The sequence below is a fragment of the Desmodus rotundus genome, chromosome 10 (assembly GCF_022682495.2).
Source record: "Desmodus rotundus isolate HL8 chromosome 10, HLdesRot8A.1, whole genome shotgun sequence".
Classification (NCBI taxonomy): Eukaryota; Metazoa; Chordata; class Mammalia; order Chiroptera; family Phyllostomidae; genus Desmodus; species Desmodus rotundus.
In genome coordinates, this window is record NC_071396.1 from 100,276,848 (window position 1) to 100,299,857 (window position 23,010).

General features: G+C 40.0%; 1 protein-coding gene across 14 annotated transcripts in view; it reads right to left on the reverse strand.

Annotated features, from left to right (window-relative positions):
• TCF4 (transcription factor 4) overlaps positions 1–23,010 on the reverse strand; it is a 336,085-nt gene that overhangs the window by 222,003 nt on the left and 91,072 nt on the right. For 13 of the 14 annotated variants that reach the window (XM_045187981.3, XM_024580643.4, XM_024580644.4 and 10 more), the window contains one exon: positions 2,674–2,735. The exons of the other annotated variant lie outside the window; for it this stretch is intronic. In XM_045187981.3, coding sequence (XP_045043916.1) covers positions 2,674–2,735 — 62 coding nt within the window. The remainder of the gene's footprint in view (positions 1–2,673; positions 2,736–23,010) is intronic. 14 annotated transcript variants of the gene reach the window in all.

Here is a 23,010-nt window from a genome sequence, read left to right on the forward strand (position 1 = left end):
TCCACCATTCTGACCCAGGAACTTCATCTTCACGAGGCCAGTATTTAAGAGAGGGCTCTGGAGTGTGCAGAGTTCAAATTTTCCTCATAATTGCTGTGACGTCTAGGAAATAATAATAATAGAACCAACTCACATGAAGTTGTTGATGTGATTAAATGAAATAATACATGTAAAACACCTGACATAAAATATATTGTAAATATTAAAATGTATTACTTTGAGAAGCCCACATTATTTTTTTAACTGCCCATAGCCTGTAATGAATAGCTTTTGGAAGACCAAGGCAGAGCCTTTAAAAAGCATTTGGTTTTTATGGCATTGAAATTTTAATGTTTTGTTATAGTTGTTATTGCAGTTGTAAGAGAATTGGATCACTCCATAAGTAATTAACACATAAAATGTTAAAATTATTATTACAATAGTACTATGAATGAGTATTACAACTTTAGCATAAATTAATACTTCTGGATTTGGACAAAGTGTGCCACAAAAAGTGGTTTTAAAGCAGACTTTAATTTTGTTGCTATTATAACTCATTGTTTTAATGGGAATTTGAAATTAAAATAATGTTTTTAAACTGCTCAGCCACCGACTTTTCATGGAGAAATCAATGTCCTATAAGAAAGAAAATCATGTATATTATATGGTTCAAATTTCAATCTACTAGGGTGTATTAAGTAACCGAACAGGAAAAAAGTTTAAAAACCCACTCTGCTCAGCTGGTCGCTCTGCCCGTAATGACTAAGTCACATTTACCCAGAGGCGTCAGCTGGCATGTGAGCCGAGGGCAGACTCTGCCACATAAAGAAAGATGGATGCTGTATGAAAAGTGAAAATGCACGGCAGCTCACTAGAGAATAAATGGAACCCTTAAAGATCCAAACAAACCTGTTTTCAACTGTCTTTCCTCATTTATAAAAATTAAGCTGGGTGACGCTGTAACCTAATGCTGTCAACATGTCGGTGTATACAAAGACGTCACACCACTAGCACGGGTTTTACACTCACTCATTCTAGAGCAAGCATTGCATAATACGAATTATTAGTAAGTGACCCCTTTTAAAGAACCCCATCTAAACGCTTCATATACATTATCTAATTTAAACCTCAGCAGTGTACTGCAAGGTAGCTGATAACATCGCCCATTTTCAAATGAGAGAAGAGAGACTTAGGTTGCACGGGTACAGCCAGCTAAAGCAGTCTGCCCCCTGCAAACTCCCTGGATTTAGAAAATATGAGTTGCAAAATATTGATTCAAATTATTCACCAACGTATTCCCTGAAAAAAGTGGCAGAACAGTTAATAAACACAAAATAGGAGTCAGAATGATCCTAAATGGACCTTGTTCTCAGAAATATAATTAAAAGCACTACATGTATTAAAATGAGAAATCGTAAGAAATTAAGTCTGAATGAACTAAACAATAGAGAGAAGCACTGTCATCTCCTACACTTGCTGTCAAGGGGGATGGATTTATGTCTGCAAGTGCAGACTGTAACTCGAGGAGGAGAAGGAAAGATTTCCTCAGCCCATCCATATAATGCATTAGAATGTCAAACTCGACAGCTGGTACAAGGGCTCAACAAAGTTACTGTTAAGCTTAGAGATCCTGCTGTACCCTGAAGACTAGAGCGAGAACCACAAGGCCAAAGGACAGGTAGAAATGAATAACTATGGCTTACTGAAATGTCCTCATTTTGACAGCTTGATCACCTACCTTCCTTGCCTCTTATGAGGAAATGGAGACCTTCCTCCCCCCGACCCAAATTTATGTGAATACTTAGGGTAAAATGTTACCCTCCCTACAGAACGCTTCCTCCACACAGCTGGTTGGGGGAGGTGCTGATGTTTGTTCAGCTATGTGCTCTAAGTCTATTTTTAATCTAGGGCATTATATGTACATTATAAATGCTGATAGGGATTTTAGAGAGCCTAGAAGTGATTTGGCTGAAGACAGGTTATAATTCAAATCATACCTATTTAAGTTAGAAGGAATACAAAAGATCCTTTGGTTCTACTTCCTCATTTTACAAATTAGGAAAATGAAGATCAAAGAGGTGAAGTGACATGCCCAAAGTCACAGACATACAAAACCACAGACTGCCTTTCCCACCCCATTCCATGATCTTCCTGTTACATCCGAACTAACGACCACATATGAGTAGCAAAAGTATGAGACCAAATAGATGGATGGCCCCCACTGCTGACCAAAGGCACTACTGGGGAGGTAATGACATGTTTACAAAGTAAAATCAACACAGATTTATTATGCAGATTATACCAACAGGCTAGGCCTTCATACTATGTCTTCAGAATTATTCAGTAGTCTATTTGCACCAATATATTACAGAGACAGTAGGATTTTTTCCAAAGTTGTGCCATCTACAGAAAAATAACTTTCTATAATACTAGATCAATAACTGGCAAAGTAAGGCCAAATATTTAATGAAGGATTTTTCTTCTGGTTAGCAGAAGTAGAACAGGTGTCAAATTCAATAATAGCATCCCATAAGAGAATGAAAAAAAAATCCAAACACAAGCTGATCCTCATTAAACTTAGTGTGCATATATGTCTGTGCAGTTGCGTCTGTGCTTGAGAGAAACTCACCTTCAGTTTGTCAATTTACATATGTGGGACGTCTGGATGTGGGAGGAAAGATTAGATATACTTACCCTGGATGGGCTTGGATGTCCTCCATTCCCCCAGGACCCTGAGCTACTTCTGTCTTCTACATCTAGGGACAAGAGAAAAGTTCTTCAGGCTTTCTTGTAATAATTCTTTCTTTTTGTATATGCACTTTTAAATTAATGTTTCAAATTAATCTCCTGTTGCCTTTAATTAAGAATCAGGCACAGGGCTACCACGATGATAGCGGCTTCTGACCCATCTACTTAAATTAACTCATTTAAATTCACAGCAAAAATGAGCTGGACCCTCAGGAACCAGAGGTATGAGCATCAAAATTACTTCCATCTTTCACAGTGTTTCATAGCCTCAACTTTCACAGATGTGAAACTGCACTGAACGTTTAATTTAAATCTTTTGGACAAAATGTAAAAATACACTAACACAACCTTAATACAAAAAGAAAGTTAAACTCAGGTAACTATTCAAACTAATATCAGCAGCATTCATGCCGTAATGCTCTTTGAATACTCTTTGTTCTCTAGCCAAGGCTTGTCACACCAGTTAACAGACAGGCAACAATACACAAGACGCAAAAGAACCTCGTCACCTGTTTCTACCAGTACACTACATGGAAATTAGGATTTTGTTTTTTAAGTTAAGGCAACACTGTCTCAGTCTTTAAAAAAGTTTATTTTAATAGACATGAATACTTGGCCTGTGATCCTTATTCTGGGCATTGAGTGTGGACATTAAAGTTGTCAAAGTTTCACTTGGATAAATGATGATGAAGAGTCCCAGGTGAACTAGGGGAAAGTTGGAATTCTTCTAAAATCTGTAGCAGCAAAGTTCTGATGCTGACCAGATTGCTAAAAGCCCAGTCAGTGCTTCACATGGCAAATGCTCGGGATGGAGAGTTTAACAACTACGTTATCCTATTAATTGCTTAAAACATAAAAGTGTTTTAAAATTTTAAAGATCAGTCACTCTATATTTAGAAACGGCTTTGAGATTTTTGATGAAAGGCCCTTTGTCAGTATAAAAAGTTTCACTGTTCTATTATTTTGATCACGGTTGATAACAGATGGCCGTCACAAACTTCCTCTGACAGAATTGAAGGAGGAGGTGTGAAACTTTGGTTCAGCAGACATAATCCCATTTATTGTGTTTCCTAACATTTCAGTGATACTGTTTATTCTCTTAATGCACTACTGTCATTCCTTTTGTTACTGCTGTTTTATTATCAGCAGAAGTAATCATAGTATAATTAATTGACTCTTTTTTTGTGGATACAGTGAAGTACACAGCGTTTTAGAATATCTTAAGAGATGGAAAAACAACTATTAGGACTGAACTTGAAATCTTTCTTTTTTTAAACAAATTTTGGTTTTTTGTTTTGCTTTGGTTTTTTTTTTGTTGTTGTTGTCGTTGTTGTTTTTGCTTCAGAAGACAATGCAACTGCAAACAGATGTCTTTTGAGGACAGGTAAAATCAGGGACTGTGAGTTTTAAGGAATGTCAAGAAAGCTCTGGAGGGCACATTCAATCTGGAGGGAAGGCGCAATGCTTTCCCCAAACCTGTCCAACACCCCGACCTGCCGGCCTAGGCTGTGTGAGCTGCACTGAAGCGCAGGAGAAGTGACTTAGAACGCTCTGGGTTCTCACATGAGTAAGTTTTGTAGCTTGCGTGGTCTTCTTCCTCTTTAACCAAAAAAATCACATGTTTCCAGCAAAAACAAACCAACACAAACTATGTAAGCAATAAAAATCCCTCAAATGCTACAGCTTTTCAGACATCTAACACATCTTTAATTCTTTTTAACTTGAAACAGCCAGCTTGGGTGAACTGGAGAAATTTCTGCTCTTAAACTTGGCCAAAAAATAATGCAGGAAAAGAGCTGAATCCCTGTCTATAACATAAGATGTCTTATTGTTTGGACACATTTTATCTTTTTCAGTTTCAAAAAGTAGGCAGAGACAAAGAGGCAATAAGACCACAGTAATGCCAGGCCAGTCGTTCTCCACCAGTGGCAATTTTGGTCCCCAGCAGACATTTGGCAATATCTGGGGACATTTTGCGTTGTCACAACTTCGGGAGGGAGAGGAGAGGTGTACTGGCATCCTACACATACACAGAAGTCCCCCACAACAAAAAATGTTCTGGCCCCAGATGTCAACTGTGCTGGGATCGAGAAGCCCTGTGCTAGAGGCAAAATCATATTATGGCGCAAAAAGAAAAAACTAAGTTAGAGAACAGATACACTAGAATTTTATTTTAATTTAGCACAAACTCTTACTAAATACAGAGTGACATGCATTTTTAACCCAGACTTGAGCTGTACTATTTCAAGAGACCTTCATATGCATGTTCTATGCACTAAATAAAGGAAAAATGATGGTCAGCCATGCAGCCTGCTAATTAACAGGCAGATAAAACACATCAGAACCTGAGTATTCCCAACTGGGCAATTTCAAAAGCGAGCAATCCACTAATTAAAAATGCTGGAAGTTTAGTTTTTTTCAAAACAGGTTAAATACTGGCTAGGTTCCTTCACAAATAGATTCTCAACCAATCAAATCTAACTGCTGTTTTGACATCCCTTCCCATTTCCACCTTTCTGATTTCCTGACTCATGCTGGGCACCTTCCTCCCCTTTACTGCTCTCTTTTTAACAGGTTTTTCCATCTCCTGGCCTCCTGCTAGATCTAGACGATAAGGACAAATCTCTAGCTCTCCAAAACCTAATAGAACAAACAATCATATGATTTCTGGTTATATTTTATCTTTGAAAATGTATCTGTGTAACTGGTGCTCACTCATCCATAGCAAGAACACACAAGGCTAGAGCACGGATATTTGTAACTCATAATGAATGTAAACACGCCACGTTTATGTTTTTTGTTCCTTTCTTCCCTCCCACTGTGCTTCATCAGACCTGCCAGTAAATTAGCATGCGTTTCCTCAACAACTATTCCGGCAAGTCTCAAAGTGCATCTGAGGACCACCCTGCATCTGAATCATGTGATATGTTCATCAAAAACCTGCATCTTAGGGTCCATGGCAGACCCAGTGAGTCTAGATCTCTGGGGACAGAGCCAGGAAAAAAAATAACAACTTGGTTTTTAACAAGGTCCCCAAGTAATTTTCATGTACACAGGAGTTTGAGACCCACCAGCCTACTCTATTGCAACGCAAGACAGATGCATGCCTGGCACCAACAGGCACATGTCTCACTCCCCTTCTTCAAATCCCTGCCGAGGTTGCCGGATTCAGCAGCGTTCCGTACGCACTCCCAGCACATCTGCATCCCAGTGGTTCTTCCCCACCAGACTCACTTTTTATGTAAACCCTGCACAGGGCCTACACTTGGCCATTCCTTGTGTATCTGAACATCGCACACACACTCTTATACCTCCGTTTTTCTACCTCTATTCCCTTTGCCTCAACTGATCTTCATCTCTCAAAAAATAACAGCAGCTAACATTTAGTGAGCTTAAATATGTGTCAGACACTGTGCTAATAAGTACTTCAATGCACTAGTAGTATCCCTATTTTATATATGAGAAAACTGAGGCTTCAATGGGACAGATAACTTCCCCAAGGTAACAATACATGGCAGAGCTGGCCAACACAGGTGCTGCCATGCTAAAAGCCAGTGAGTACTTTTCTCCACCATGAAAATACCCTTCTGGGAAGAACTTCGGACCTCTCCATGACCACCTCGAATGGGCCACCTTCAGCCACTTCTCCCCAGGCAGAGCAAATGTGTGTACTTGGCAGTTTATGCCCATTCTTATGTCCACAAAAGATCACAGAATTATGTACAACACCTACTATATGAAAGTAAATATCTGAAGAAATCCAGAGACAGGAAAATAAAAGTAGAACAGTAAAGCCAGAGGTATGATGAGCTTACCAATATGTACAACGCGATGGACTAGAAAGGGGGTCAAAACCCTAGACGCTCCGGAGTGGGCAGAGTCAAGAGTGAAACGAAACTCCCCGCGAGCACTGATAAAGACACACAGTTGCTCAGGAAATCCAGTAAGGCCACAAATGAGAAACTGCCTGGGACAGAAGCCATCTGAATACCTAACTCTTGCCTCTCCCTCGTTCTGTTGTCACCTCTATCCAAGACAAGAATAAATAACAGAAAGACAGTAACATAGGCAGCAGAAGGGAAAGGGAAAAGGCAAGTGGAGGATAGAAATTATTCCTCCACAAGATTGAAATGGACTGGATTGTTCAAGATTTTTCACATTTATTTTACCCTAAACTAGGGGAGACACAGTAACTTCCATGGCACTGACAGTTGCTCTGGGAGGGAGCCTGGCGATCCACAAATTTTCTGAAGTCCCTCTAACAAGCTGGACATTTCAGCGAGGTTAAGAGAGAACTAGGACCAAACACTCCATTTAGAGAAAAGATATAGACATAATTTTTAATTTCTATGATTTCCCATCCACATTCATTAAAGTTATGGTTGGATTCTTCAAATTTCCCTAAGATCAAAACTATAAGCTAGAGCAGACAGGTATCAGAAAACACAGCGCTGGGAGCTAACACAGAAATGGGGGTTTTAGCAGCGACTTTGTACTGACCAGCTCTAGGGTCTGAGCTGGTCTCTGAACCTGTTTTTTTTGTCAACTGTAAAATCAGTGGGTTTGATTTCCATGCTTGGAAATAGCACAGGCTGGTATATTTGGAAAACTCTCCCACAAAAGAAAACTAAAATGATGGATAAAAATAAATTAATTAATCTTCTTTAAAATACCAATCAGCTGACTAAGAGAGTAAGGAATTATCAAGCCAAAATCAAAGTGAATGCTGGAACCCAGGGAGGAAGAAAACACATTTTGCCCTGAGGACATCCGACAACCTCAAAAATTTAATGGCCTCTTGGGTCTAAGAGAAGTAAAGTGAAATCCTAGGACCCACCCAAAGAAGACATTTAACAGGGGATAAGGGGATAATAGGATCTCCAACCTCCAGGAGTTATTATTAAAGTAAATGAGGTCATTAATACTTACTAAACACTTAGGGAAGTACCTGGCCCACAGTAAACACTCAGTAACCAGTATCTGTCCTGAGAGCCTAGTTTACTAAAACCGCCCAAAACCTAAGATAAGTAAACCCCAAATTGTGATCCAGTCAAGGAAACCTGAGCCTCACTTTTTTATGACCACTAGTTCTGCTTAACAGGTTAGAGACTTTCAAATATTCTGCTGGATTTTATAAATAGCCAATATACTCAGAATAAACAAATCTGACCTTCTCCATGAACCTTGATGACACAATCACAGTGAGAATTCAACAACCATTAGATTTGTTTTGTGGCTTAATTTACCTTTAGAATATCTTCTTTATGTCTTACCATTTTAACATACTTCTGTGTGTCGTATAAATGATCTGCTGTCGAAAGGTATGTATGCCGACCAACAGCCCAAGCTAAGAACACAGACTAAATATTATGGAGGTTTGAACCTGACCTGAAATACACAAGTGTGAGAGTTACCTAACTCTGTTGATTCGGGGTCCTTAGAGTTGTGGATTGGTTCTTTCCAAACTTTGCACCCAGATCATGCCAAACACCCAAGACCCTAGAGGTTCATGAAGTCAGAAAACAACCAAAGTGGGTTTTTTTGCATTGCTCTGGGAGTCTACAAATTCCTACTTTTGTAGAAATACATTGATTTCCTGATGAAAGCTTCTGCACACTCAAAATGCACTGGGGGACTGAGGCTCAGTTTTTCCTGGAAAGATAATCACTCTGAAACATGTTGAAGTCTACATGCTCTTAAATCCTTTGCTCTGAAACAACAGACACTATTAAATATCCTCCACATCATCATGGAGACTCACAGACTGCGTACATCTGTGGCTCCTACTAATTTCCTAGTCCAGGAAGAACCCTTGGCTGAGCCCTCCACACAAACTGAGATGACATATGCTCTCCATCAGTGCCAGATGAATTTAGAGTTCAAAATATTTCATCAGCAAAGAGCGTGTTAAGGATGTGCACATTTTCATTAGCAGCCAGTATAATAAGAGCTTTAAGTAGAGGAATCTGAAGTCAAAATTTGAGTGCGAAGGCGGAGGAAGAAGAGCCGGCGAGCTTCAAGTATTGAGAGACAATGTCCACACTATCACAATCACTTCTTTCTGTTTCTGTAACAGACAAGACACACTTCACAATGACTAAGCTGAGCAGTGAGTGACAAGGAACTTCCAGCCCTTCCCAAATGGACTGAGCAAAAGATGAGGGCTGTGGTGATGAGTCCCACACATAAGACCCTTCAGATATAAAGAACAGAGAAGAGACCTGGGCTTTCCATCTTCATCACCATTGTCAATGCTGACATGCTCAGCACTGGTGAATTTCCTTATCAAATAAACCTGAAAACTTGAAGGTCAAGCACAAGATGGTTTTATAATTTATACATAAATATATAAATTGTATGAAGAAGGGTAAATGTGAATATACTGGGAAGAAAAGTACAGTGGGAAAATTTATTCAGAGAGGAATGATCATAGTATTTTAGCCTTTATTAACCTCCAACTTATATCTCTGTTAATGTGTCCTTTAGAACACTTGTTTAAAACAATATTATTTTCCTTAAGTAAAAAAAAAACTAGTTTTTAAGAATGCACAATAAATGATCTCAGATATTCAAAATATAATGTTAATTGCTTTATTCAGTGCTATAAAACAGGGAAAGCATTTTCATGTAATATGAAGTTCATATAATATCAAGGTACCTAAATAAAATGCATAATTAGTTTGTTAGAAATATGCCAGTTGTGCTTATCCTGAAACTCAAGAATCTTCTTAAAACTCAAGGTGATTAAAGAGCTATCTATATTATGAAATTGAGGCAAAAGTAACCTTGAAGTTACTTTATATCAATACACATAATTTGGAAGTATTGATACCAATCTAACTTGAATAAAATCTAACATGAAATACGGAGACATGGGTGCTATTTGGCACTCCATTTCAAATGTGTGAAACTGACTGGTTAGGTTCTTCCTCTAAAGGGAAGTCAGTCCTTTCAGGACCTCATCTTTCTAGGCAGGAGCTCAGAGAGAAGAGGCAAGAGTTCAATAGTGTGATGAGGTGCACATGCCTCCTCTGACTTTCTAAAATGTAACCAGTCTAAAAGTACTCAGTAATAATGTTTGGGGGTAAGGGGATTTAAGCAAAATCAGTTGAGAATAACAACCGAAAGTAAGCTGCCATACCTGAAGACCTTAAAACATACCATCTAACTCCAAAATTACACAGGTAAGCTTCAAAGAACCTAAATTAAAAGTGGATAGAGCCCTGGCTGGTGTGGCTCAGTGGACTGAGTGCCGGCTGGTGAACCGAAAGGTTGCTGGATAGATTCCCAGTCAGGGCATGTGCCTGGGTTGTGGGCCAGGCCGCTAGTTGGGGACGTGCGTATCTCTTGCACATTGATGTTTCACTCCCTCTCTTTCTCCCTCCCTTTCCCTCTCTAAAAAATAAAAATTAAATACATATATTTAAACATAAATAAATATATTTTTAAAAAGTGAATGGAATTTTGGGAAATTTTTAATTAGGCACTTAGTAACTCTTAAAGATGTACTTACCAATAGGCATCACAAAATGTGAGAAATAAAAGGTAGATACTTTAGAAAATAAAATGTTAAACAACAAAGAAATAAATTTTAAAATATGCTTCATTTTCCAATAGAAGAGAATATATAACTCTGATAACATGTACATGCAATTATGTGTTTTCAAATGATAAATTAAAATATCCATAATACCATGGATATTTTAAATGGTGCAAAGTCCGTAATACTGTGATGACTTGAGATATACAAACTGATATTTAAAATCCCTATTTGATAAATAAGTTATTACATTTATTCCAATGGAGAGGGAAAAGGAGCCAAGATGAAACATATAACAGTTTTGTCTTTTCTTCTCCCCTCCTCCAATCTCTGTTCTCCCTAGGGTACCATTGGTGAGGCTCTGGGAAAGGACTGCTGGCTTAATTGAAATATTCGTGGGCTGTAATTGCTCTGTATAACCACAATGGTCCACTTCTCCCAAACGGCATCCATTCCTCTTATTTTCTTCCTTATCTTCTCTTTCCTTTTGTACTTTAACTAAGTCTACTTCCATTCTCATCTCATCTCATCCCCTGTTCCAGATGCTTGACTAATACTGGTGAAGCCAAACAGTTTTAAATATTCAGAAATCTTTCCTAAAATCCAGTTTTCTAGTACAGCAATAATCACTCCTGTAAACTGATTTTCATTTTATTCTTCCAACATCCCAATCTCCCACCTGTGTTTAACACTGCAGCCTCTGACCTGGCAATGACAAGCAATCAATCTTACATGTTATCTTCAGGGGTCATGCCTTAGTTTTAGGCCAATTTTCTTTGTATTTAGGCTCAAATGTGCAAACCACACTATATTACTCTGCAAAACATCAATGAGAAGGCTTAATTAAGTAACACTGACAGATAAATCCATTTCTTTTGCAGTAATCAAATCAAAGCAGGTTGACATAACACAGGAACTTAATACAATTATTCCCTTGTAATTGGAAAAAGGCCCTTTACTTCTCATTAAAGCAATCTTCTGGGTATTGGCATAATAAGAAAGCTCAGAGCCTTAATACTGCCCTATAAAAGTCTCAAGATACAGACCCCTTAAGCAAACAAGCCAGATTATCTAATTCCTTGATCACAGCAGAACTGTAGTCCCTACTGTTTTAAACTACTAATTCTTTCTCTCTGCTGCAATTAAAAAGAGGTAAATCAGTATCAAACACATAAAATGAAAATCTGTAAAAATGCATAAACTGTTTACAGTTTTCTAGAACCATCTCTACACGTATTTGAAGGGGAGCAGTCCACTAAAAATGAATTGAAATAATATACAAATGTAAAATTGTAATAGCTTGGATCAGGATAGGGAGAATCTCCCCATTTTTACTTACTGGGCTCAATAGAATGTATTTGCCTAAATATACAGTCTGGTACTCAACCATACAATTGAAGTTCGATGACTGGAGTTGTGAGAGAATAGAATTTGAAGAAGACATTGAATTTGTATGGTATTTAAAGAATAGTAAGTCATCTGGTCAAATGTAGGCTTCTCTAACCAGGTTGCAACCCACAAAGAATGCAATGGTACACCAAGTTCATTTCCCCATACTGTACAAAGTTAATTTTCATCTTTTCACTCCAAGTTTGAGGAATTTTCTGCTACTTACCTAGTAGCACCTGATCAATCTCAAAATAATTCTAGCAACTCTTTCTGAAAAGAAACCTATAATCTAGGGTTGTGATTCCCAAGTGTGGCTGACCATCAAAATACCCCAGGAACCTCAAAAGAAAAAAAAGAAATATACAAAGATATCCTGGCCCCATCTGGAAAGTAATCAAGAAAAGATCAAACACTAAAGTTCAGGAACAACGTAATTTTAAATTCTTCCTATGTTTCTCTAACTTCTTATTTTCAAAAGTTTTTAATTACGATGCGGTTAAAATGATGTGTTTGCTTTGTCTCAACCATTTTTGAGCAGGCTGCATCAGTCATATCCTTTTATCCTTTTAGTACTTCTGTGCCTATTTCCTAAGAACAAAAACAGTATAGTTATCAAAATCAGGAAATACACCTTTGATAAAACGATTTTATCTAATCCATAGGCCATGAATGATAACTAATCTCAACTATAATAAGCACATTTAACCATGCACCCCCCTCAAAAAAAAATCTAGGATTACTCACTGCATTTAATCAGCACATCTCTCTCACTCTCTCATCTATTTTAATCAGTAACAATTCCTCAGTCTTCCTTTTCCTTTTGTAATATTGGCATTTTTGAAAACTACAGGCCATTTACCTTATAGAATTGTTTCTCAGTTTGGCTTTATCCGATGCTTCCTCAGGATCATTTTCAGGTGGACGTAACACTACACAAGCGGCCCCGTGTCTCTCCCAGGATATCACAAATGGAGCCATGGGATGGCACAGTGGTCTGCCCTGCATTTGTTACGCTAATCTCATCACCTGGCCAAGTATTGTGGGAATTCTCCACTGCATAATTACAACTTTTCCCTGTGCAACTAACCAAAAGTCTATGGGAGACACTCTCAGACCATCACAGCTAATTTTTAATCATGTTCTTATTGAAAAAATTAAAACACAAAAGTGTATAAAATAAACAGTGAACATTCCCTCAACACCCACTTCCCCCACCTTCGTATCCACGGTAAGCCTTCACGATGTCGTAGGCAGCCTCACAGGTCCTTCGGTCTGTGATCAGTCAGTTTTTAAAACCACAGAAATACAGAGCAGGAAATACAAACTGGACTGAAACTTCTGTCCTATATGCATTGGTAAGAAATGCTCCTCAGCTGTTTATTTACGTGCTGGTGCCATCTAAGTGGATAAAATTACTAGTGGTAGCAGTGTGACCTCGGTGGCAGTGAGGAGGACAGCCACTAGAATAGATGAAGACACATTATACTATTAACTTGGAAGGAATTCAGACAAGACAAAGACAACCTACCTACTAGTGGGTCCGTGCAACGCAGAAAGCCAAGTTAAGTGACCCATTCTGGAGTCCGTGCTGCCCTGAATGGCTGTTCCTGGCCTCCAAGTTAGAACCACAGTGTACAAAGGGATCCGCCACAGAGCAGCACTTCCCCCCAAATCAAATGGATCCAGAAGTACACTTATGACAGACAAAACAATCCAGCATGGCTTTTGTCAGCTGGAAAAAAGAAAAAGTGTGGAACGTCTAAAAGTTTTTAAAAGTGGTAAGTGAACTGACACCTTAAAAAGAATATAATCCCACATGTGAGGTCAGGCATACAAATAATCTAGCCACAGTCAGTAAAACTTGGCCATTTGTTAGAATATATGTACATTATACAACACTGAGCGAGTTAGTTACCTTATTGTTATCACTATAAGGTGGAAATGGTCCCTTTAAGCCCTTGGGTGAAGCCCATGTTGTTTTATTAACCGAACAGTGCTGGTGGATTTCAGCTCGGACTTAGAAGATTTTCCCTACAACTCCATGTCAGCCAAATGCCTGGAAGACATGGGCAAAGGTTTTTCTTAGTTGGGCTTAGATGTGTGTGTGTGTAGTGTGTGAGTAAGTCAGAGGAGTCTGACTGGTGACCTACAAGGTTTTACATTTTATCTCATAATGATGTAATCACACTTTTGTATTACGCTTTCTGATTTCCAAAATGGTTTTTTTTATATTCATCTCATTTAAAATGATTTATCTGGAATCACTGAAAGTATGAAACTGGTATCAAAAGCAGTTGCATACTTAGGTATAAGCAGACTAACACCACTTTTCCAAACCATGAAAATAAAAATTACTGAAATAGAAATTGGTAGTTATATGATATAAAAAAGGCCATTCCATTCTCCTTGTTAATTCTAACAGGTAACAGAATACTTGCTTAAGTTCATTAGAATACTTGCAAAAATGGGAAATTTGGATAGTATTGGAATGACTGAGTTTTCCTACCTAGATGCAACAGGCATGTTCAAACGGTATGAGCAGTGAAAACTTGCTAATCTGCCCTCTGAGCTGGCCTGCACCCTGCACAACACGGTCTCGCCGACACGACCCACGTCGGGCACTGGTCTGCGAAAGGCGCAGGGCTGCACAGCAGGCCGGGTCTACAAGGACAGAAACGGACTGGGATTGCCCCGCAACCATGCTGCAACTCTCACTTTCACTTTCAAGTGCCCTGAAACACTCTCACAACTAAAGTAGTCAAAATGCACCTGCATGAATACACTAGTCCAGCTTTTGGGGGGAGGAATCAAAACACATTAGAATCAACTGGTATTTTCCTAAGCTTAAATCAATCAAATTCATGGGAATAAGGATTTTGTTCCCTTAGTAGTTTTGCTACTTGGGTACAGCCTGCCTTTTGCCCATCTGATAATCAATGGCTTACTGGTCAGAAAGAGATGAGCTGCTGTGATGTGCTGGTCTTGCAGATTCACTGTGTGGACTGATAAAACCTGTAACTCTTCCTCAGGAATGGGAGAAATGTCCTTAGTTTGAAAGGAGATAGACACAAAGACCTGAAGAATGACAATAACCAGGCATCCTGAAAGAAAACAAGAAGCAGGGAAGGGGTTCAGGGGAAGCCGGAGCTGTCAGTAGAGAATAATGATTTATCGGACGAGATTAGCAGAAAGTTTGATTAGAAAAGATGCCTCCTGAACACAGCAGAGATTGCAATGCGACTTTAAGATGTTGTTGTAGGAAAAAACAGTGCCTGCCAAATGTGGTCTGTAACAGCACAGGCTAGCCATGAGTGACAGTGGGAAAATAGCCACTAAGCCAGATTTTATTTGATTTGTACTGATGATTTTTATTAGAATACATGGATCATTGCTTCAACCTTTCCATGTAAAACCAAATCAAATTCAAAAACTCACACATCAGTCACCTAACCTTATGTCATTCCGTCTGCTTTAGTAAAGTTGAGCCACATTTCAGCTGATCTGTCCTCGATAAATCGTTCAGCTACTCCAAACTGTTGGGCCAAATTCTGGGAGGCAAGCGGTACACAAAAGAAACCGCTAAATCTGCAGTTACAAATGAGAAAGCCAAAGAAAAGAAATACTGCGAGCCTCAGAAATACAGAATGGAATCAAAGCAACATACAGTCAATGCAAAATAGGATGAAACACAGACTCCTCATAGTAGCAAATGGATTGTCCCGTATCTTCCAAAGGCCCACCCACCCTCAGCTCTTTTCCCACTGAAACTTAAGGCTCTGCGCGGGGCGGGCTCGGCAAAGCAGTCACTCTGCAAAGTCCGCAGTCACGGCAAAGGAAATCGAGTCAGTTTTACATTTTAAAAATAATAGTCTGTTCTATGAATTACAACCTGTATGATAAAAATGAAATATTAAATAAAATAATACATTTGTGCAAAGCTACTATACTATTTATAAAAAGCTCTTAATTAAAAGAAATGAAATTTAATTACATGAAACCTGGCAATGGGTTTCCGAAGAGAAAGAACCTGCCCTATATCCTACTTCCCGCCATGCCATTACCTTTCCTTTGTGCGTTAGCATTTTTCTTTCTTCCCAAGCAACACTGCAGATTAATTATTGTCTAGATACCCATTTCTAGTTAAAAAGTCAGTTCCATCTTCATGATTTCCTTTACTCTCCCAGGCAACTCCTGAAATGCATGTTACTATCTCCTCTTCAGGAAAGGTAAACAATGTTCCCAGTTAAAGGCCATCAGCACTCCTCACATCCAATATCCTCTAGAGGCTACGTGAGCACCACACAGCAGTGCCTTAGTTGAAAACTCAAATGCCTTTGAAAACCAGTGGTCACCAAACTCTCAGGTCTCTGGTGTAACCCTCCATGGACAAAACTAGACTGTTTTCCCTAGCTCCCATTTCTATCCACACCCCGAACCCTGACCACACAGGAAGTCTGTCTCCCACCCTCCTCTGCAGTATGGTGGGACCATGTGACAAAGATTTGGTCAATAGAATTTGAGCAGAAGTAATGTTGCTTTTTCCAGTCCTGACGACTAAAGCCTGCCATGTAATCCTCCATGCATTTTCTCTTCCCTCTTTGTTCTAGCCCCATGCAAAGAACCTAGGGAATCCCTGAGGCCATAGGGGATAGCCAAGCTGAGGCATGGAAAGAAACTAGACCTGAAGGACTACAGGGAACAGAGCCCACCCCACAGGTCTTGTGACACCAGGGGGAAATAACCCTTGCGGCATTGAGCTACTAAAGTTTGGTGGTTGTTTGTTCCAGCAATTAGCATACTCTGACTAATGCATCCTCCAAAACAGACTTCCGTGAATTCTGGCGCTATGATTCTGTCTTCCAAGCAAAGCAAACATAAGCAGTTAGAGCTGGCACTAGTCAGAATTGGGAGGCAGGGGAAACTGGTCTTTGAACTATCCTTCTCTCCCTTTCAGACTTGTTTTCCCCTCTTAGCATTTCCTCCCTCTGAGCACCAAATGTTCCCAGGCTGCTCAGTCTCATCTGTCTCAGGAAAATAAACCCAATACATTCATTAGCCATTCTTTTTTTTACCCATTATCTTGCAACCAGGAATACTTGTGTAATTCTGGAGAAATTTTTAACATCTCCATCCTATGTATCTTTACCTGTAAAAGGGGGATGACTATACCTACCTTCCAATACTGTTGTGATGATTAGAGATACTTTAGGAAAAGGCCACAGAACCTGGAACATAGAAGTGTAACTCCTATTTTTATTATGACAGCATGATATTTGACAAAAATGGGATATAAAAACCGATATAAAATAGGGCTCTTTCTCTCTGAATGTATAGCCTAGATTGGAAGACGTTAATAAAAAGCAATATTTGATTATGGACAGAAAAATCTATGTTATGAAATTTTAGAGAAAGGAGAGTTATTCAGGCTAAAATCATCATTTCTGCTACATTGGCAATCTAGCGTACAGAAAGGAGAAAGAAAACAGTGGCACCCTGGTGAGCTGCACCGACATAGAGATGAAGGTAATTGTAGGCACAGTAGAAATAGAAGCCCCCTCATATAGAGAATTTACTAGCCCAGATAAGTGGAAAGGCCAGAGACAAAGCCGGTTTTAGGGCTGGTATATCTGGGGGACTCATTATACCAGTGAAGAGAACTTTGCTATCTGTCCACTGTGCCAACCCCCTATGACCTTCGTCCTACAGCTGGCATGCACCCACCACGGTCATGGGATTCCAGGCACAACTCACTTCCTTATTCCTCTGCTTACTTGTAGAGAGTTAGGTTTACAAAAGAGCAATTCCTCCTGAAGTTTGCCTTAATTGAGACTGTCATGGAACTCATCCCTAAATCCAGGGAAAACACGCATGGGTGTATGGACGTGCACAGGAGCAGATGACCCAGATTAAAAAGAAGTCAGGAAAGAATAGAGTGTGGTGAAAGGACAGGATCACCTGACTGGCCTAGCCCAATCACAGCTGCTCCCTGGAGACGCAGTCTTTCCACACCAACTACAAGGATGTGCACACTCTGGGGAAGAGGATGAGTGTATGACGGGTTTGTGGTAGCGCGACAGCCGCAATCGGAGAGCGAGCCTCAGGCATCATCAGTGCATTAGTATACAGTGTGCAGTGTAGAAGCAAAGAGGGCTTTGGGAATGGATAAGCAAACCCTATCATGCCACTCTCTCCTTTAAATATTTCAAAATCTCCCCACCGGTGTCAGGATAAGAGCAAAGGTCTTAATTATGGACCTCAACGCCATCTTGGTAATGCACCCACACACCCTTGTTTTCTCTCCTCTAGTTACCCTGATTGCTCACAATACTCACAGGCACCACTGGCCCTGCTGCTGCAGAACTCGAGCACGCGTGTCCTCCACAAGCACACACTCCAACCCAGTTCCACCACCCCGCTGCTTCACTTGACCTGTGTCACTCCTACATCAACTCACAGCTGAATCATCCCTTCCTACAGGGAATCCTGTCCTTCCCCTTCAATGGACTTGTCACCAATGGAGTTTTGCATTTTTATGATTCCCACATGATTTATTTCTTCCACCCTGAACAAGCTGCATGAAGACAAAAACTGTGTCTTGTTTGCTTTCCACCCTATCCATACCCAGCATAGTGCTGGACCGGAAGGAAGCCCTCGGCATCATCTTAGGTGAATGGCTAGGCCATCAGCCTTTAAATGGGCTGTGCACACAGGAAAACATCAGAAATGCGAACAGAATTCCTACAGTTATGAAACGTTCTGCAGCGTTCTTAAGACTTTGAGAAGGATACCCTAAGACAATGAAAATTCGTAATGTTTCACTCTTTCTACTCTTCGCTAGGGAAATTAAACCATAGGTATGCCATAAAGATTAGTTTAACATATTACAGGCAACACTTCTTTCTCCATAATTTACGTGTAAATAATAGTTTGTTTAACAAATCTGAAAGTATGGATTAAGATTCAGCAGAAAATACACAGATCAGAACACTTAACACATTGAAACCCTTGCCAGCCACATGACGAGATAAGGGAGAATGCACAAATCCCAAGCTCAGTGATTTCTATAGTAAAATGCATGGAAACAGTCAGACTTCATATATGTTTTATCCCCTGACAGAAATAACCTCTTACACGGTCATTGTAAAGGGAAAGACTTGCCTCTTTATGCTCACTTTGACATGCACCCTAGCGATTTGATACATAGTATAAAATCCCTGGCCTCAGGACAGAGGAGAAAACAACTGTTACCTCTACAGTCAAACAGCTTTCTGCGATCTGGTGACAGCAAGACAGAGAGTGGATTAGGCCCTCAGTCTGTGTCCGACCCTTCCTTAGATGGCAGTCGCAGCTCAACATTTTTTGAAAAGCTTTTTGCAGAAATTTTCCCACTGACAAACAAGAATATCATTAATATTTAAAGTTCTACTTCAAGTACAATGGTCAGAACACCAGGGTCACATCAACGAACATTCTACAGCAGGTGACTGCTTTCGACTTCTCAAAGCACTTTTGCTCACAATATTTCATCTGCCAACTACATGCATCAGAGAGATGCAGGCAGTGGCTCGAGTCCTCAAGGAAAGGCACTGGAGGAGCTGGGAAGAGAACTCATAATTTCTGTTCACCTTTTCTTAGGCCATGAAAGAGAAGTGACATCTTTGAAAACTGAAACCCCAAATTCGGACAAAGGAAGTTCTCTGTAGAAAGTTATCTTTCATCTCACATGTCATTCAGAATCCCAGTTTCCTACTTACCAGAACTTTTCCTTTGGGTTAAGTATGTCCCAGAGGACAACTCTACTATTTAAATTAATACTGACTTGGAGAAACATTTTTAACTCACTTTTATGTATTTTTCCCATTCATCTACACAGAAACATAGAGAATATTTTTAAATTGAAGGTACATGTGGAGATGAAAATATATATTGCTATGTAAGATACACCTGAAAATTCTCAAAGATAAAAATACATAGCCAAGCCACTTAACAATTAAGCCATCAATGAAGAAAAGTGCTGTGGGACATAAGGGACAGCTTAGGCAGACTCTACACGTCAGTGTAAGTGGCTAAAACGTCACCTCTCTCTTTTTGTGCATGACAGCAGGGTCCAGAATTGAACTGAGGGGAGGCAGTGGAAACCAGTGCCAGTGAGGATAAAAAATCTACTAGAAGATTCACTTACACAGACTTAAGCCCATGAGTGTGTCCCACGTGTTGTGGTAGAGAAAATAACACAGATTTACCTGGATTGTAATAACATCAACATCATTTCTTCTACTTTGTTCAAAACATTAGTTCATCAGAAGACGCAGTAACACCATTAGTTCTGTCTACCCAATATCCAGACCCTCTTCCTTCGTCATAGACCCATCGGTGTTTCTGACGCTGTTTCTTCCCACCTAGCCACCCCTCCTCCAGGTGGGTCAGGAGAAGGTGCCTCATCTCCAGTCCCAGACGTGGTTCCTGAGCACCACTGCCAGACACAAGCCTGGCCTTCCGCTGGCCAAGAACCAGTTTGAAATGGACGATGGGACACACAAGCCTATCTGCCCCTGGGTTCCTGGGAAAGGTCTCCAGGCTCTAAAGGAAGAAACACATGAGGAGATTTTTTTTTTTTTTATCATCTCTGACATTTTCCTGCTTGGGCACGATGCTTACAACTGTAGCAGGACGTTCAGATGAAGCCGGAACACATATAGGACACCAGACACTTCAGAAGAGGTTCATAGAGTAATACATTTCCTTATGTTTAAGGCCACTGGAGTCAGGGTTTCCTTTTGTTACAACTACACACATCCTAGAAGAAAGAGCAGATCCAAAACAGTAGATCCCTGCCCCACCACAGAAAAGGCTTATGAGTTTTATGCTCATTGAGTTTCTTTGACAATAAATACCATCTCTGGATAAATCTAGACTTCACCTACCAAAAGGCCATCATCTCTGGCCACTCACATTTGTCCGAGTACCATACAGTACACATCATTTTCAGGAAGGGTACCAGTTATGTGCTTCATAATTCCCCCATGGACTACTTCTCTGCTCTGCGCATGTGTCTGCTCTCTCACCCTCTTGTGTCCCCTGGGACCCTATCGGTCAGCAAATGCTCACTGAGCAGGCAGTACCAGCAAAGTTAATGGCCGCAAAAGGTACTGAAAGAGTACTTTCTCCTTTATTTACCAATGTCAGCCTTGCACACGTGGCCCAGACATGGCCAAGATGGGAGTGAGAGTGTGTGGTGTGTGTATATTGGGGGGCGGGGGGCACTCCTGATCCCAGGCCCATGGGTGGGCCTCAGGAAGGTCTAAAAACCCCTGAAACTGTTGTAACATTTCACTCATGTATTCAGCTAAATGGCTTTTTCTGGGGAGTCCCTGATTGTAAGAAGGTTAAGAACCTCTGCTCCGAATCAACTACTGACTGGCAAACCACAGTAGGTGGGGGCAGAGAACATGCTCCTCAGATTTTCCTATTTCTTGCCCCGGGGAAAACCACCTTTAAGTATTAATAATACTGAAGTCCTGCAATATTTGGACTACATAAAGTTTTGTGGACTGTCTTGATACCCTACTTTAATAGAAGGAAAAATAAGTCCCATTATTTAAAGATACAGAAAACAACTTATTTTCAAGTTTGAACTTCCTCAATTTAGTTATAAATCTGAGTTCAAATGAATTTTAGGAGCTAAAACATGCACTTAAAAATAATTTATATTAGCAAAAAGTTTTAAGCAAAGCTCCAAGTGGCAAATACACATCAAGGAATTGTATACTGACATATATTTGAAAAGGAGATGGAACTTTCCAGGGAAAGTTTCAGTGATGCAGCAGGAAAGGTAAGAAAGCACAAAGGAGACCCCAAGCTACGGTGAGAGAAGAGGTGGAAGAGAGGGAAAAGCCTGCATCTCAAGATACACTGAAGAATCAAGACTGGTTTCATTTCACTAAAGAGTAAGGCTAATAATTAGTGAGAGGTAAGGCAGAGGTCTGCACCTTCTCCAACAGCAATGCTTTCGAAACTTTCACTAACACTTATTTGATTTTACTACTACAGCCTTTACCAATTTCTCCCCCTTCCTTTCCTCCCTCGCTCCCTTCCTTTCATAATAAGGACCTGAAAACCAGTTTCCCTGACTTCAGACTTCCCCACTCCAACCTATCATGAGCCACTGACAACTGTCACGTCTCCATAAAGAGCCCAGCGGTCCCCTATTGCTTTTGGTGTAAAGTCACTGTTCCTCAGCCTAGTGCTTAGGCAGCCTGATGGTCTGTGTTCACCTTCTCTTCTTGTGTTACCATGAGTATCACGGCCATTCCCTTTCCAGCTGCAGTCACATCAGACTCCTCACTGTTACCCCATCTACCTCTGGTTGTCTGGTCTCTGTGTTTCCCTCCCCTGAAACACTGGCCTTCCCTCTCAGTGAATGCATGTAGAATGAGTAAGTCCTTTGTGGGGTACACACACCCACACAAACACCCTAATCAGTCTCTTACATATATTGGTATGGTACATATTGATAGACCTAAGGGGTGAAATACAAACTTTTCATAAAGCTGAAAGATCACTTCCCCCTAAAATAATTATATAGAATTTGATCTTTTAATAATTTAAATTTAAGGTTTTAATTATGTAGGTGACACATGACAAATATATATACTATTAAGTGATTGTCTTCTCACAGCAAATATGAATTTTAATTTGGCCCTTGATGGAATACGGCTTATCTTTTTATATAAGCATGTTGCTATACAACAGTATGAGAAATCAGAATACATGTACACAATAGTATATTCTAGAAATCTCCAACTTTAAGATACATTTATGTAAATGCACTTATAAATTGTTTTTCCTATTTATAATCTAAGTTGATAAAGTTCAATGGCATTCATACATAAAGATTTTAAGAACCTACACTCTGTCCTCAAAAATCTATGCAAACAATATAAATCACCCCCAAGATTCAAACCTTTACAGTCATTCAGGGTGTTAACATTACTTCCATGGGGAGGCCCTCACTGGCTACTCTGGAAGAGCATGCCCAGTTCCTACACACCCCATAATTATGCTCACTAACCCCTCACACTGCCCTATTATTTCACAATGTTTATCACTATCCAATAGACAGCCAGACAGATGGATAGATAGACAGCCAGACAGACAGAGAGATAGAGACATAGACAGACGTACATTTGTTGGTTGACATCCTTGCTCACTGAGCCCTACCAGGGTGCAAACTCAGGACAGGGGGCCTAACTGGGCTCCTGTGGCCCATACCCTGGGCCAGTGTCTTGCTAAAAGCTCAGTGAATATTTGTTGAGTAAGTGGCTTCTTTAAACAGTAAAACTCAGATGTTGGTC